At 57.6% G+C, this 14422-nt stretch overlaps 1 protein-coding gene across 1 annotated transcript in view; it reads left to right on the plus strand.

Moving 5' to 3' along the window:
- The first annotated feature begins 6 nt into the window (after positions 1-6).
- TBKBP1 (TBK1 binding protein 1) overlaps positions 7-14422 on the plus strand; it is a 17360-nt gene continuing 2944 nt past the window's right edge. The window contains exons 1-8 of the mRNA XM_027767310.1: positions 7-1409; positions 1761-1883; positions 2101-2205; positions 3213-3393; positions 3910-4085; positions 4164-4225; positions 14068-14186; positions 14410-14416. Of these exons, the coding sequence (XP_027623111.1) occupies positions 1128-1409; positions 1761-1883; positions 2101-2205; positions 3213-3393; positions 3910-4085; positions 4164-4225; positions 14068-14186; positions 14410-14416 (1055 nt within the window). The 5' untranslated portion in view covers positions 7-1127. The remainder of the gene's footprint in view (positions 1410-1760; positions 1884-2100; positions 2206-3212; positions 3394-3909; positions 4086-4163; positions 4226-14067; positions 14187-14409; positions 14417-14422) is intronic.

Consider the following 14422-nt stretch of genomic DNA (forward strand, 5'->3'; position numbering starts at 1 on the left):
TCGGGGCCTGCACCTGACCTCTCTGCACCCCGCCCCTGCAGCCCGGCTGCGGAGGTCGCCGACCCCGCGGTCCCAACTCACGCCTGAGCGCGAGCCCCCTCTGCCAGGCGCACACACGCTCCAGCGCGCGCACACACCTCGGACATTCCCATAGTGCCTCACGTGACTCACGGCCCGAACGTGCCCACCCTGCCCACACGCTCACGCACGCGTGCACACACGCGCGCACATCCACTTTGCCTCCCGGTCACTTTCCAACTCGGGCTCGACCCCAGCTCTGCGCCCGCCGAGGCGCTCATTGACTGACACACCTACACTCATTCACAGGCACACACTCCCCCCACATGCCAGCCACAGACACACACATTCATCAACAGGGCCGGCAGGAGTACACACGCACCCCCTCGCTGCCTACACTTTCGGGAGCCCTGAGTCATGCCTGCCCCCTCCCAGGGCTCCCCATTTCCTTGTGTGCAGACCGGGAATTCTCTGCAGTCCTCCTCGCCCGAGCCCCCTGTCCCAGTTGCTCCCTCTGACACTCAGCCAAGGACTTCCTGTAGGTCCCAGGTCAGGGGCCAGGACAGCCTGGAGAATTGCCACCGCCGTGGAGGAGGGGAGGGCACTTCCTTTTCCTGAACCCTGGGATCCTGCGGGAGGAAGCAGGCTAGCAGGCTGGTTGGGCGGGGGCTCAGCAGAGGAGGCAGTGGTGAGGCTGGCCCTCCCAGAAGCTGGGGCCGCCAGGGAGGCGCTGGGTTGCCAGAGGCCTGCCTTGAGAAGCCTGGCAGCCAGGTACTGGGGAAGAGAGACCTAGGGTGCAGAGGGGCTAAGGAGTGAGGCCAGGCAGGCAGGTTGGTGGGCTGGGAAGGCAGGCGTCTCCCTCTGCAGGTCTGTCTGGGCTCCCTGAGAACCTTCCTGCCGCTAGCCTGGCTCCCCTCTACTTGTTGCCCCCACCCCCAAGTCTTCATCTGATTCCAGGCCCTCTCTTCAAAGGCAGCAGGAGTCTGGGAAGGGGCCCTGGGAGTCCCCACTGAGTTCCAGGCAGGAAGCTTTCAGGCTGCACTTCAGCTGGCCACAGGGCACGCAGGCCAGGCTGAGGGCCGTCAGGGACCAGCTCCAGTGCCCTCTCCATGGTTGCTCCTGCCCTCCCAGGAGGCCCAGGGTGGGCCCCGGCCCAGACCCTTGCCATGGAGTCCATGTTTGAGGACGACATCAGCATCCTGACCCAGGAGGCGCTGGGGCCCAGTGAGGTGTGGCTGGACGGCCCTGGAGACCCCTCCCTGGGGGGAGATATGTGCTCGGCCTCCCACTTTGCCCTCATCACGGCCTACGGAGACATCAAGGAGCGGCTTGGGGGCCTGGAGAGGGAGAACGCCACCCTCCGCCGCCGCCTCAAAGTCTATGAAATCAAGGTCAGAACTGGAGACCAGGGAGGCCTGGTTGCATGGGGAAGGCAGAGTGGGGTGGCAGGAGCTGGAGTCCAGCAGAGATTCCGTGGATCCTCAGGACAGGCCCGTGGGCAGGGGGCAGACTCGTGGCAACCTGAGAGTCATCTCTGAGAAATGTGACTGCTCTGGATGGGAACTCCCGAGAACTCTCAGCCAATCAGGAGGGATCTGAAAATGACCCGGTTGGTGGGACTCTACAGGCCCATAGGGTTAGAGATCCCCACTGGATAGGAAGGAGAGGTGAGGACACAGTGAGGCTGAGACGTGGGCGGGGAGCCGGGCACCAGCTCTCCTGAGGATCTGTCCTGCCCGCAGTACCCACTGATCAGTGACTTCGGAGAGGAGCACGGCTTTTCTCTGTATGAAATCAAGGATGGCTCCCTGCTGGAGGTGGAGAAGGTCAGTCTGCAGCAACGACTCAACCAGTTCCAGCATGAGGTGAGCCAGACTGAGCTCCTCCACCCCCGTTCTCTACCCCAGCCTCTGGCCTCTGCCCCTTTGATCAGAGATGACCACTGGCCTCCCTAAACCCAGCTGCAGCTCCTCTGCCCCTTCAGAGGGTGGTGGGAGTGGGGGTGGGAGGTGCAGGGAGCTCCTCAGCCCCCACGAAAAGGATGGGCCTGACTCTGTGGTGCACCCTCCGGGCCCCATCCAGTTACAGAAGAATAAAGAGCAGGAAGAACAGCTCGGGGAGATGATCCAGGCTTACGAGAAGCTCTGTGTGGAGAAGAGCGACTTGGAGACAGAGCTAGGAGAGATGGTGAGGCCCAGGGAACTGGGGTGCTGGAGGGTGTGGTATACCTGGTGGTGTGTGTCTGCATGCCTACCTGGTGATCATGTGCAACCCTGGGTGTGTGTGTGCGTGCTTTCGTGCACCCTCTGCCGTGTTCTTCTGTATCTGTGAGTGCACATTTGGCCTGTGAGATGGTGTGTGTCATCCAGGTTGTGAGTGACTGCACATCCTGACCCTGTGGGACACTGTCTCTATGTGTATTTGGCTGGGCTGACCCCGAGGCACTGCGGCACTGTGAGGCCCTGTGTGCCCGGGGTGCTGTGGGGATGAGGGCAGGGATGGGCACGAGTGTCTGGTTGCTGGGATGGGTCACGGTGTGTGACTTGCAGTTAGGATGTGACCATCCATGTGAGCAGGTAAGGGACACGTGGCCACTGCCATCTCTTAGCTGTGACCTCAGTCAAGCCATTTGAGCTCCAACCCTCTGAAAAGTGGAATGGGTAACACCACTGAGCTGTGGCGAGAGTGATGGGGGGGTCATGGAAAGGTGCCCTATCTTCATAATCATAAATGTTTACCTGGCGCTGACCGTGTGCCAGGCGCGGTTCTTGGGTCTTTACCTAACGAGTGTGTTTACTCATTTTCATTCACGAACCAGCTGAAGAGCTAGGTGTGGTATTATTACCACCGGAGTGCTTAAGTCACGTCCACAAATGGAAGCCATTATGCTCCTGAGGGGTGGTGGTATCTGGACAGGGTCTGGGTGTTCTGGGTGTCCTTTGTGTGTCTGTGAATGACAGAAGAGAAAAGAAGACCCCGACCTTGCCAGGTTCGTCTGCACTGCAGTTGCTAGGAGAGTAGACCTCACACTCCTGGCCTCTTGGAGAGTGGCCTTGTGATCTGGGGGCTCTGCTCTAGTGTGTGGGGTGATGACTATCCAGACATGGGAATGTCCAGGGATTGGGGGGCCCACTGGAGCTCGCTGGCCCTCACTGGTACAGACTCTCACCTGAATCTCCCCATCCGCCATCCAGCGGGCCCTGGTAGAGACTCACCTGCGGCAGATCTGTGGTTTGGAGCAGCAACTGCGGCAGCAGCAAGGTCTCCGGGATGCAGCCTTCCCCAGCCTGAGCCCCCCGCCTGCCCCTGCCCCGTCCTGTGCCGATCTGGACCTGCATTACCTTGCACTGAGAGGGGGACCTGGCATGAGTCATGGTGAGATCTCAGCAGCCCCTTCATTCTCCTCCAGCTCCCCAAGCCTAACCCTATTTGGTGCACTGGACACCTGCCGCTGACTTAGCACCCCGTTGTAATATCGTAACTTTCTTACATAATTACCCTGCTTCCCGCTTACCAACTGTTCCCTCGCCTCTTCTACTAGTACCCCAGTTTCCATGGCAATTCTTGTGTGCACCAGCAGAGGGCGCCCACAACCAGAGTCCCCTGCCCTCATTAGGTGTGGTTGGAGGAGGCTCCTGAGGATGCTCTGGACTTGACTCTGGCCAGGGAAGCCTTCAAGGGGCCATCTTAACTTTTCTGGCCTCCAAGAAGATTACAAAAAGCAACCCAGCCCATCCTTCCCCACTGCCCTTGTTGAGAGATCTCTCATCTCTGGGCTCCTGTCCTGGCTGCTCTCTCGGGTCCCTCATGCTGCAGTCCTCACCTGTTCACGTGGTGAGGTGCGGGTCTGGCAGGTGGCTGGACCTGCCTGATGCTGTCTTGTCCTGACAGCAGGCTGGCCAGGCCCCACGCCGAGTGTGAGTGAGCTGGAGCGGCGGCGCCTAGAAGAGGCTCTGGAGGTTGCCCAGGGGGCAGCAAGAGGGGCTCAGCTCCGGGAGGAGCAGCTTCAGGCAGAGTGTGAGCGCCTGCAGGGCGAGCTGAAGCAGCTACGGGAGACCCGTGCCCAGGTAACCAGCAGGGCCCCAGGACCCCCTGGATCAGGCCAGGGCAAGAGTGGGCTCTGACCTCTCAACCTTCCCCTGTAGGATATGGCCTCCAACCAGTCGGAGCGGGACATGGCGTGGGTGAAGAGAGTCGGGGACGATCAGTAAGTCATGTCTGTAATTCTCACTTTTTTTTTTTTTTGAGAGGTTTTCGTTATAGGGCGCGTGCGGTCGCCAGACAGACAGAGAGAGACAGAGACAGAAAGTGAGAAATCACCCCCCAGGAGGGATGGTCACGCCGCAATCCCTTCTCCTCCATTCTCCTCTTGGGATCTTGGGCAAGTATGCACACGCGCCCGGCGTGAGTTCTAAGCCACCAGGTCTGGAACGTGAACCGCGGTTGACTACGTGGGAATCCAGCGACATAGCCATTATGCTAACTGCTGGTTCCCTGTAATTCTCACTTTTGAGTGGCTTCTTTTGGGGGTGGCATAGCCTAGGCCCCTAAGGTCCCTTCCGGCCCTGCCGAACCATCTGGGTGACCTCCCCGCCCAGTCCGCGGGCCTGTGGTGTCTGGGCTGCCTGTTGGTCTGCACCCTTCAGAGGAAGGAGGGGGGCCTCCGCGGTACTCAGGCTCTGGCATGTCCTCTGCTCTTCTTTGGGCTCAAGCCCATCTCTTCTCGAGGGTCAGAGACTGGGAGAGATTCGTTCAGCCGCTTTGCTGCTGTACTCTGGTCCCCTGGTGAGTTTTCCATCTGGGGACCCCTTGTCTACACCAGTCACAAGACCCAGGTGATCGGGTACCCCTCTGTCCACAGTGAGGAAGGAGACCATCTCTTTCAGGATTTGGGTGCCCCTTCTGCTTATCTCAGGAGAGACAAGCCCGAGCCTTAGAGACCGGAGGGCCTTCCCTGCGTCACGCAGCACCTGCCTGGCAATGAGCACCTGCTCTGCTGGGCTGTCCCTGGAGTCCTAGCGGGAAGAGAGGCAGCAGGAAGTAGAAGGGAGCTGTGAGTGGGCAGCCTAACGGCAGGGCTCTGGGTAGCACTGGGCAGCAGGGGGGCTGAGGGCCTGCCCAACAGCAGCCGCAAGCTTGGGCCTTTCACATCCGCACCCAAACTCACCCTCTCCCACTTTCTGAGAAACAGAGCTCAAACCTCCTTCCGCCTAAGTCTTTCCCCTGAGATGAGGCGTGTGGCATAGACTCCCCACTTTTATTGGAGGGAAAGACTGAGGCCCAGAGAGGGGCAGAAACTAATCCTCCATCACACAGCATACCCAGTGCTAGGACCCCAGCAGGCTTCCTCCTCATCTTCCTCCCAGCCTCTGGCCAACTAGGGATAGCCCTCACTTCCCTTCCCACCCTGGTGTGGGGCCTGGGTGGAGTTGTGATAATGGGGGGTGAGAACACAGTTTGTGGGACTAGTGGGTGGGACCCCTCAGCCAGGAGGCCTTTAGCTGAGAAGGTTCATCCTAGTTTGTAGCTGGGGCTCAGGACCCGTCTTAGCCCATGTGTCCACACCTAGAACATAGGCACACTTGCAGGACCCATTTTAGCTATGTGTCCACACTTGGAACACACACACACACAGGACCCATCTTAGCCATGTGTCCACACTCGGAACACACATGCACACACATAGGACCCATCTTAGCCTTGTGCCCATACCTGGAATACACACATACACACACACACACACACACATACACAGGACCCACCTTGACCATGTGCCCCATCGGAACACATGTATGAGTGCACACACACACACAGGACCCATCTTAGCCATGTGCCCACACTAGAACACACACACATACAACAGGACCCACCTCGGCCATGTGCCCACACCCGGAACACACACACACATGGCCTATCTTAGCTGTGTGCTCACACCCAGAACACACACACACATGTTCTAGAATCTAGTTTGCCCCAGAAGTCATGCTGTAGGGTCTGTTTAACGGGTCACTGTGTCCACCTTTCTCTTAGAAGACTAGCAGTGAAGGCTCCCCCTATCTGGCTGAGTCCCGAGGGAGGATCTAGTGGCAGGGCTAGAGTCTGACCACTCAGGCCTCGAATCCTGGGGACCTTTCCTGGGATGCGAAGTGGCCTTGCTTGCTGACTTCGATCCCACCTCTCTGGACCCCAGGTTTCCCTCATGGTCCCAGGGTTTAGTCATTGCTGAGAGATGTGAGAGGAAAGTAAGACCAAAGCAACAGAGAGAAGGGACAGAAAAGGGGTGGTGGGTCCCCAGAGGCCAGGGCTATGTATTGGTGAGTGAAAGGGAGCCCATACCTTAATACGGTGCTTTGAGGTCGCCTCATCCGTGCTGCTCCTTCTAGCCAGAACCGTCCCTTCCCTTCCCTCCCCATCGAGGCACCAGCCCGACCCCCTGCCTACCCAACCACCTGCCGGGGTGTTTGGCCAGAAGGAGCCCGCTCTGGTCAGGGGCTGGCCTGAGGCAGTCTCAGCAGAGGTGGCCATCGGCCCCTCCCCTCCTTCCCTGTGGCCCGACTCTGCCCGGGTGCCCGATCTCTGCATCTAGGGCAGCCAGAGCCAGCCAGCCCTGCGTGCCCAGTAGCATGCTGCCTTTCGGGCCCAGCTCTCTGGATGGTCCCAGCTTGGCAAGAGTTAATTCTCAGAGGAAGTCCTCACTCCCCCGGTAGTTTTATTTTCTTATAAACTCAGCTCCTTTTTGTAACAAGCCGCTTCCCGAGTGCCCCCTCCCCTGTCCTCCCACCTGAAGAGGCCTCACGCTGCTGGGCTCCCTTTGCCCCAACCCCCTTCTTCTCTGCCTGTGCCTCCAGGCTGCTGGGACTCCTGCAGGAGGCTTCTCCAGGATGGAGTCCAGGTGGGGCGGGTGTAATCAGGATGAGGACGACTCAAGTGGGAGACACAGTTCCCGAGTCACCCTGCTTCTTTGTCCCAAAAGGGCCCACCCGTCTGTGTGTGGCCACTTTCAGGCCAGTTTGTTTTAACTGCGAGTCCTCGAGTCCTCGCTGTTAAGACGATCCTGCCTCTGTTCACTCCCCTCCCTTGGTCCTGTCCTGCCTCTGTTCACTCCCCTCCCTTGGTCCTGTCCTGCCTCTGTTCACTCCCCTCCCTCTGTCCTGTCTGTGCTGAGGCAGCCTCTGTCCTCTAAGTCCCTGGCCTGCGTGCTAGCCATGAAAGTTCCTTCGAGGACAGCCCCTCAGACCAGGGCAGCCTGCATCCACCAGGCTTGACCTGGGACAAGATTCTCCTGCCTCTGGTCTGCTCCTAGTGGCCAGGGCCCTGGTGGGGGGAGCATGTTGTCCTGAGGAAGAGCCACTGGGGGCTACTCTGGCCAAAGGCAATGGTGGAGGAGGAGGTGAGTGGACCGTCCCCTCCTGAGGATGCTTAGGGAGGCAAGGGCCCTAGGTGGGTCTCAGCCCAGGTGGGAGGTGCAGAATCCATAGCTCCCACCCTCTGGGCTCAGAGGCGAGGGATTCCCAAGTGGGCCTTTGAGAGTGACCAGTCCTGAGGGGAAGAGGAAGTTATGGGGGGCTCTGAGATGGGATTAAAGGCCCAGCGAGGGCAGGGCTTCATCTGTGAGGGGTCTGAGTGAGACCTGGTGAGAAGATGAGATGGTGAGGGGAAAACTGTAGGTCTTGCTTGTTTCCCAGCGTGGGGGGCTTAGCGTTGCAGCCTGTGCCCTTTTCCGCACCCCCCCCCCGCCCCACACACCCCTCTCTCCGCCACCAAGCCTCTGCGTGGGCTGCGGTTAGCGGTAGGGGAGAAGTGTGAACTCAGAGAGAGGATGGAAACTGCACAGAGGTCAAGGGCAGTGTGGGGTGGGTCAGGACGGAAGTCGGAGACCCCCGTGTACCCTGAGCTTAGCCTCATGCCCCAGAACCAGCGAGCCCAGGGCCTCCCCCTTCACGCTTCTCACCCTCCCTACTTCCTTTCTTTCACGGCCCCTTCAGCCAGGGCACCCATGCTCACAGGAGTCAAACCCTGCACATTTGCAGCTCTGGGGGCTCCCCGAGGACTGGGAGGGGCTGAGTTCAGTTTGAGGTCGGTGGGCTTTGAACTCTAGCCTTTGACCCTTTGCCTGCTGGCGGGTGAGGCGGAGAGCTCTCTTGCTCATACTCGCTCCTGGGGATGGGAAACTCCACATCCTCCTCTTTTTAAACTGAAGTCTCCCCAAAAAAAGCAAGCTTCAAACCAGTTTCCCTGTTCCCCACCTGTCTCCTTGGCACTCCCCTGGTGCTTGGTCCAGGCCAGGCTGTGCGAGAGGCAGTTTTCCGCAACTCCTTCAGCCCAGTAAGTGGGAGTCGTAAGGTTCAGTAACCCGAGAGGTTCAGTAGGAAGTTCCTGAAAATACCGAGCAGGTCCTGAGCAAGTGGGGCGGTGGGGCCTCTGGGGTGTTGTTCTGGTTCAAGTTCTTCAGGTAGGAGGCCTTATATGAGAGGCGACCATGTGATTTGTTGGCCAAACCAGATTGCTTTTGAAAGTGAAAGGGGTACTGTTAATAACGATGTTGGAGCCGCCAGTGTGGACAGGGGTGGTCCCAGGCTGCCTGGGAGCTGTGGGTGGCCACTGCTCACACCGAGACCCTCATGTGCAGCCTGCCTGTGAGCTGCTCTGTTAGGCTGAGTCTGGGGGTGCTTTCTGGACACAGTGGGCATCTGGCTGTTTGAGAAGCTTGGCAGAGTCTGCCACGAAGAGCCAGGCTCTGGGGACCGCAAGTCATAGCTGGTCGCAGAGAGTGGAGGGGCTCAAGGTGCCTGAAAGGAAGTGGTAGAGCACTGGGTTGTTGCAAAGCGACTTCCTGCCCCCCCTTGCCTGGCCTCCAACCTCAAGTCCGCTCCACGGCCCGGTGCTTATGGTCCCCTCCCCGAGGGTCGGGCGGGAAGACTGATGCTGGGTGTGCCTGTGGGTGGTGGAAAGTTTGGTCCCTAAATCCCCCCAGGGGCAAGGTCACTGGGGCAGCTGGGGGCAGCTATGGGCCAGGACGGAATGCTGGACATCTGTTTTCTTCCCAATCCTGCATCAGATGGTGATCCTGACCCTAGTCCCAACCTTACTACTGACCCCAACGCTGACTCCAGCCCTATCCTTACTCCCAACCTCAACTCACTTGCAAACTGTCAACTCCATCATCTGACCCCTACCCCAACTTGAAACCTGACTTCAAGGCCATTCCTAGTTCTAAGCTCATGACCCAGCACTAGCCGGGATTCTGGCCCTCACATCCACATAGGGCACGTGGAAGCCTATGCCCCGCACAGCTGCCTTTTGCAGAGAATGATGCTGAGGTCCCTGTCCTTGCTGAGCTCAGTCGCTTTATCAGTAACAGTGAAGGTGTATTATCGTCTCCAGAAGAATTTTTGAGATCTCTGAATTACGTGTTAAAGAATGAATGAAAGGATAAGTCAATGAAGAGTGGAATGGTTTGCAGCCCAGGGTGCCCTCCTTCCTGCCAGCTCTGCCATTTGCACTCTGGCTCCTCTGAAGGTGCCAGCTCAGCAGGCCGAGGTGCCAAGAGCGTGCGTTTCAGTCCTTGCTCTCTGCCCCACCACTCTGTGATCTTGAGCCAGCCTCTCAATTCCTCTGCTCTTCCACTTCCACGTATGTCTGGCACCTTCCCGTCCTCTCCCTGGGCAGGGATGGCGATTCTCAGAGCTCCTAGGCCACTTCCAAGGGCCCAGCCTCCTCCTCGTCTTTGTCACCCGTTGCCCTCCTGCCCTTCCTCCCCCAACCTTCCGGACTCTTTGGGAGGCAGGAGTGTGTTGGCCAGTCCCCTGGACTTCATCCCAGTAGCTCTGCTACAATTAGGCTTAATGGCTTTGGTCAAGTGACTGAACCTCAGTAAACCTCAGTTTCCTCATCTGTAAAATAGAGATAATAATAGTGACAACGTCATAGGGTTGTTGTGAAGATTAATAATAACATCTTTACCATAATGCTTCACTTCATAGCACTCTTACAGATGATCTACGACTCTTCTTTTCCCTGGGTCCCTCCCAAGTTCTGAAAAACTCACAACTTCTCTCTGTAATTTGAGCTGTAAAGAAGCTCCCAAATACAGCCATCTGTTGCCATTCACCTGACCCATCCTTCCCAACAGTCATGATGCAGACAGAGCCCCCAGGCGTGGGTCAGGAAGCCAGGAAATGGAATGCATATTTAGGAGCACGTGTGTAGCTCTTGATTGTGTTGTGAAGTTGAGATTTTTTTTTCCACTGAATTGGCAGTGTTGTCAGTGAGTCATTCGGGTTGTTGGTGTATTTAGCAGCCCCACCTGTGCATCTCAAGGTGGGGAGACAAGCCTGATACAGTGGGAGGTCCCAAAGGGCCATGAGCCATGAGGAGGGGGTCAGATCCCTTACCATGCCCAGGGTCTTCGAGGTCTTAGTAAGGGCTGCCTGGGCTCTGAGAGGACAGCAACGCCTGCCCAGGCGCCCAGTGTCAGAGCTGGGTGAGGGGCTGGGCTGTCTGGGGCTTCTTTCCAGTTGCTGCTGCCCTGTCCATTCACTGGGCGGTGGAAACTGGGGTAGCTCCTGACAGGGGGAGGAGGGCCCGCAGAGGAGAGACAGGGGCCTGGGAACTGAGTGTGGCAGGTGAGATCTCTGAGGTGGGGTGCGAAGGCGATGACCTGTATCTGTCACCTGAGATACAGCGGTGAAGGTGGACGGGCAGAGAGATTGGCTGTATGGCATGGAGGGGACGACACTCCATCAGTGTCCCGCCCAGAGCCCCTGGGCCACTGCAGCTGGGGATAGCACAGTCCTGCCCTCAGATTGCCTTGATTTGACGTGGACACCCCTGGACCGCCCGGTCTGCTGGAAAAGATGCCATTACTCCCACAGGCCCGTGAGATGAAGATGGGAGCGCAGAACACATTCAGCAGATGGAAAGGCCGAGATGTGGTGTGAGTGAGGCCGCAGGACCTCGGTGAAGGGTTCCTAAGACTCCTTCACCTCTGCTCCTGCCCGTCCCTGTCCACTCTCAGACAGGTGCTGAGGCCTGTCCTCCCTAGGAAGGGGGCTTGTGTCCCAGGGTTCGGCCTGTTTGCAATTATTTGGCTTTGGTCCAAATGGGTTAAAAATAGTTTTGTCGAGGGAGGGGCCATTTCTCACCCCAGCATTAGAAAGAAGGAGCCAGCCAGTGTGGGGGAACTCAGTCGTTATCTGCCCTCTCCACCTCAGCTTAGAGATAATAATAGTGACAACGTCATAGGGTTGTTGTGAAGATTAATAATAACATCTTTACCATAATGCTTCACTTCATAGCACTCTTACAGATGATCTACGACTCTTCTTTTCCCTGGGTCCCTCCCAAGTTCTGAAAAACTCACAACTTCTCTCTGTAATTTGAGCTGTAAAGAAGCTCCCAAATACAGCCATCTGTTGCCATTCACCTGACCCATCCTTCCCAACAGTCATGATGCAGACAGAGCCCCCAGGCGTGGGTCAGGAAGCCAGGAAATGGAATGCATATTTAGGAGCACGTGTGTAGCTCTTGATTGTGTTGTGAAGTTGAGATTTTTTTTTCCACTGAATTGGCAGTGTTGTCAGTGAGTCATTCGGGTTGTTGGTGTATTTAGCAGCCCCACCTGTGCATCTCAAGGTGGGGAGACAAGCCTGATACAGTGGGAGGTCCCAAAGGGCCATGAGCCATGAGGAGGGGGTCAGATCCCTTACCATGCCCAGGGTCTTCGAGGTCTTAGTAAGGGCTGCCTGGGCTCTGAGAGGACAGCAACGCCTGCCCAGGCGCCCAGTGTCAGAGCTGGGTGAGGGGCTGGGCTGTCTGGGGCTTCTTTCCAGTTGCTGCTGCCCTGTCCATTCACTGGGCGGTGGAAACTGGGGTAGCTCCTGACAGGGGGAGGAGGGCCCGCAGAGGAGAGACAGGGGCCTGGGAACTGAGTGTGGCAGGTGAGATCTCTGAGGTGGGGTGCGAAGGCGATGACCTGTATCTGTCACCTGAGATACAGCGGTGAAGGTGGACGGGCAGAGAGATTGGCTGTATGGCATGGAGGGGACGACACTCCATCAGTGTCCCGCCCAGAGCCCCTGGGCCACTGCAGCTGGGGATAGCACAGTCCTGCCCTCAGATTGCCTTGATTTGACGTGGACACCCCTGGACCGCCCGGTCTGCTGGAAAAGATGCCATTACTCCCACAGGCCCGTGAGATGAAGATGGGAGCGCAGAACACATTCAGCAGATGGAAAGGCCGAGATGTGGTGTGAGTGAGGCCGCAGGACCTCGGTGAAGGGTTCCTAAGACTCCTTCACCTCTGCTCCTGCCCGTCCCTGTCCACTCTCAGACAGGTGCTGAGGCCTGTCCTCCCTAGGAAGGGGGCTTGTGTCCCAGGGTTCGGCCTGTTTGCAATTATTTGGCTTTGGTCCAAATGGGTTAAAAATAGTTTTGTCGAGGGAGGGGCCATTTCTCACCCCAGCATTAGAAAGAAGGAGCCAGCCAGTGTGGGGGAACTCAGTCGTTATCTGCCCTCTCCACCTCAGCTTTTCCTGCCCTCTGAAGTCCTAACCTCGCGACTTCCCCTCTCTGCGGAGCCAGCCACACACACACTCACACTGATATGCTCACTCTCACACCTGTGCTCACACCAGACTGGCCTCACACCCGCCCTTCTACACGTATCTTCTCTCACGTCTATCACCGTGAGATGGGGACACGACCCTCGGGTAGAGAACTTTGGCCTCCTCTTGGCCTCTCTGTCCTGGGACAAGAGGACCTGCCCTGGGAGGAGATCCATCTGGAGTGACATTTGCTACTTCCTTCAGCTCCAACTTCCAGAGTTCTGGAATCCCTTCTTGACTGGGATAGGTATAGAGAACAAGGAACCCAGAACTCCTGGCTTCAGGGAGACCCCAGGCTTTGTTCAAGAGCTTAATGCAGACCCGAGGCCACAGCAGAGCCTCCTGTGAGGTCAGGAAGGGCTTCCTGGGGGTGTGCAGGTCACAGTGGGGGAAAGCAGAGGCCAGTGCTGGAGTGACAACCTTCCGTGGTTCTGGCTTCACTGTAACCCAGAAAGAAAGGAAGAGGAAAGGAAGTGGGTGAGGTCCCTTGCTAAATTCAGAAGGTGTTCCAGCTCCGTGAGGGTGGGTGCCCAGGAGGCCTGAGGAGGAAGTGGGGAGGAAGGCAAGGAAGAAAGGAAAGTGGACAGAGGTGCAGTTCATTATCCACTCACTGAACAGCCAGTCCCAGCCCTAGGGAGGCTCTGGGAATGTGAACACCCTGATGAGGAGCTCCCAGTAAAGAACATGGCAGCTTCTGGAAGTGCTTGGTGCAGGTGGCGCCCCCTGCAGGTGTGCAGTGCACAGCAGCTGCCCTCAGAGTTGGAGAGCAGGGAGGTCCCAGGAGGTATGTGACTGCAAAGAGCCCAGAGGCAGCTTTGAGGTTGAGGCAAGAGCAGTGGAGCTGTTTATTGGGTGACTTGGGGTCAAGTTTATCAGTGGGTACCTCTGCCAGCCAGGAGTCTCTGTCTTCCCTTAGCTATGGGCTGTGTGGCAGTGGTCCCTGGCCTTTTCAAGTGTAGGGCTCTTCACGGACCCTCTCCTCCAGCACACAGATCATGCTTATGCTTTTAGGATGCACTCTTTTGAGAAAATTCACAGTGACGAAAGCTACGATCAATTTCACATAGCTTTTGATGAATCTGTTTTATTCGTCATCACAGTTTCTGTGCACATGGGGAGAAATTCACACCTACCAGTATGAGTTGTGTTCAGGCCACAGACCATGCCTGGTCACACAGGGACTAAGGGACTTCTTGAAATCACTGCTCCCATCTACATCCCTATCCAGGGAACCACTGTCCTAGCTCTAGGGAATGTTGCTCTGGGAGCAAAGGGAGGCTGCCTGGAAGAGGTGGCTTTTGAGGTGGGAAGGATTTCTGCAGCTGGGGTAGGAGACCCTGGGGGAAGGGCCCCCTGGGTCAGAAGCAGGGGCAGAACCAGTTCTCCTTTCACAGAGGAAGACTTGGGTCCCTTCTCTAACCCAGTCGCTGCCTTCTGACCTCAGGGTGAATTTGGCGCTGGCCTACACTGAACTGACTGAGGAGTTGGGCCGGCTTCGGGAGTTGAGTTCCCTGCAGGGAAGGATCTTGAGGACCCTGTTGCAGGATCAGGCCCGGAGTGGCGGTGAGATGGGGCTGGGCGGGACGGGGCAGGGCAGGGCAGGGGCAGTCGGCAGTGCTGGGCCCCGGGGATAACTGTGGCGACCTCCCTGCCCAGGGCCCACCCTGGACTTACTTTCCTGTTGCCTGGAGGAGAGTCGGTGGGTACTGACCCTGGCAAGCCCCTGAGTCCCAGCTCTGACGTCCTCTCTGCACTCTGTCACCCACCTGCCTGTTTTCTCTTCCAGGCCAGAGGCACTC

Source organism: Tupaia chinensis, unplaced genomic scaffold (genome assembly GCF_000334495.1).
Source record: "Tupaia chinensis unplaced genomic scaffold, TupChi_1.0 Scaffold144171_1, whole genome shotgun sequence".
Taxonomy (NCBI): Eukaryota; Metazoa; Chordata; class Mammalia; order Scandentia; family Tupaiidae; genus Tupaia; species Tupaia belangeri.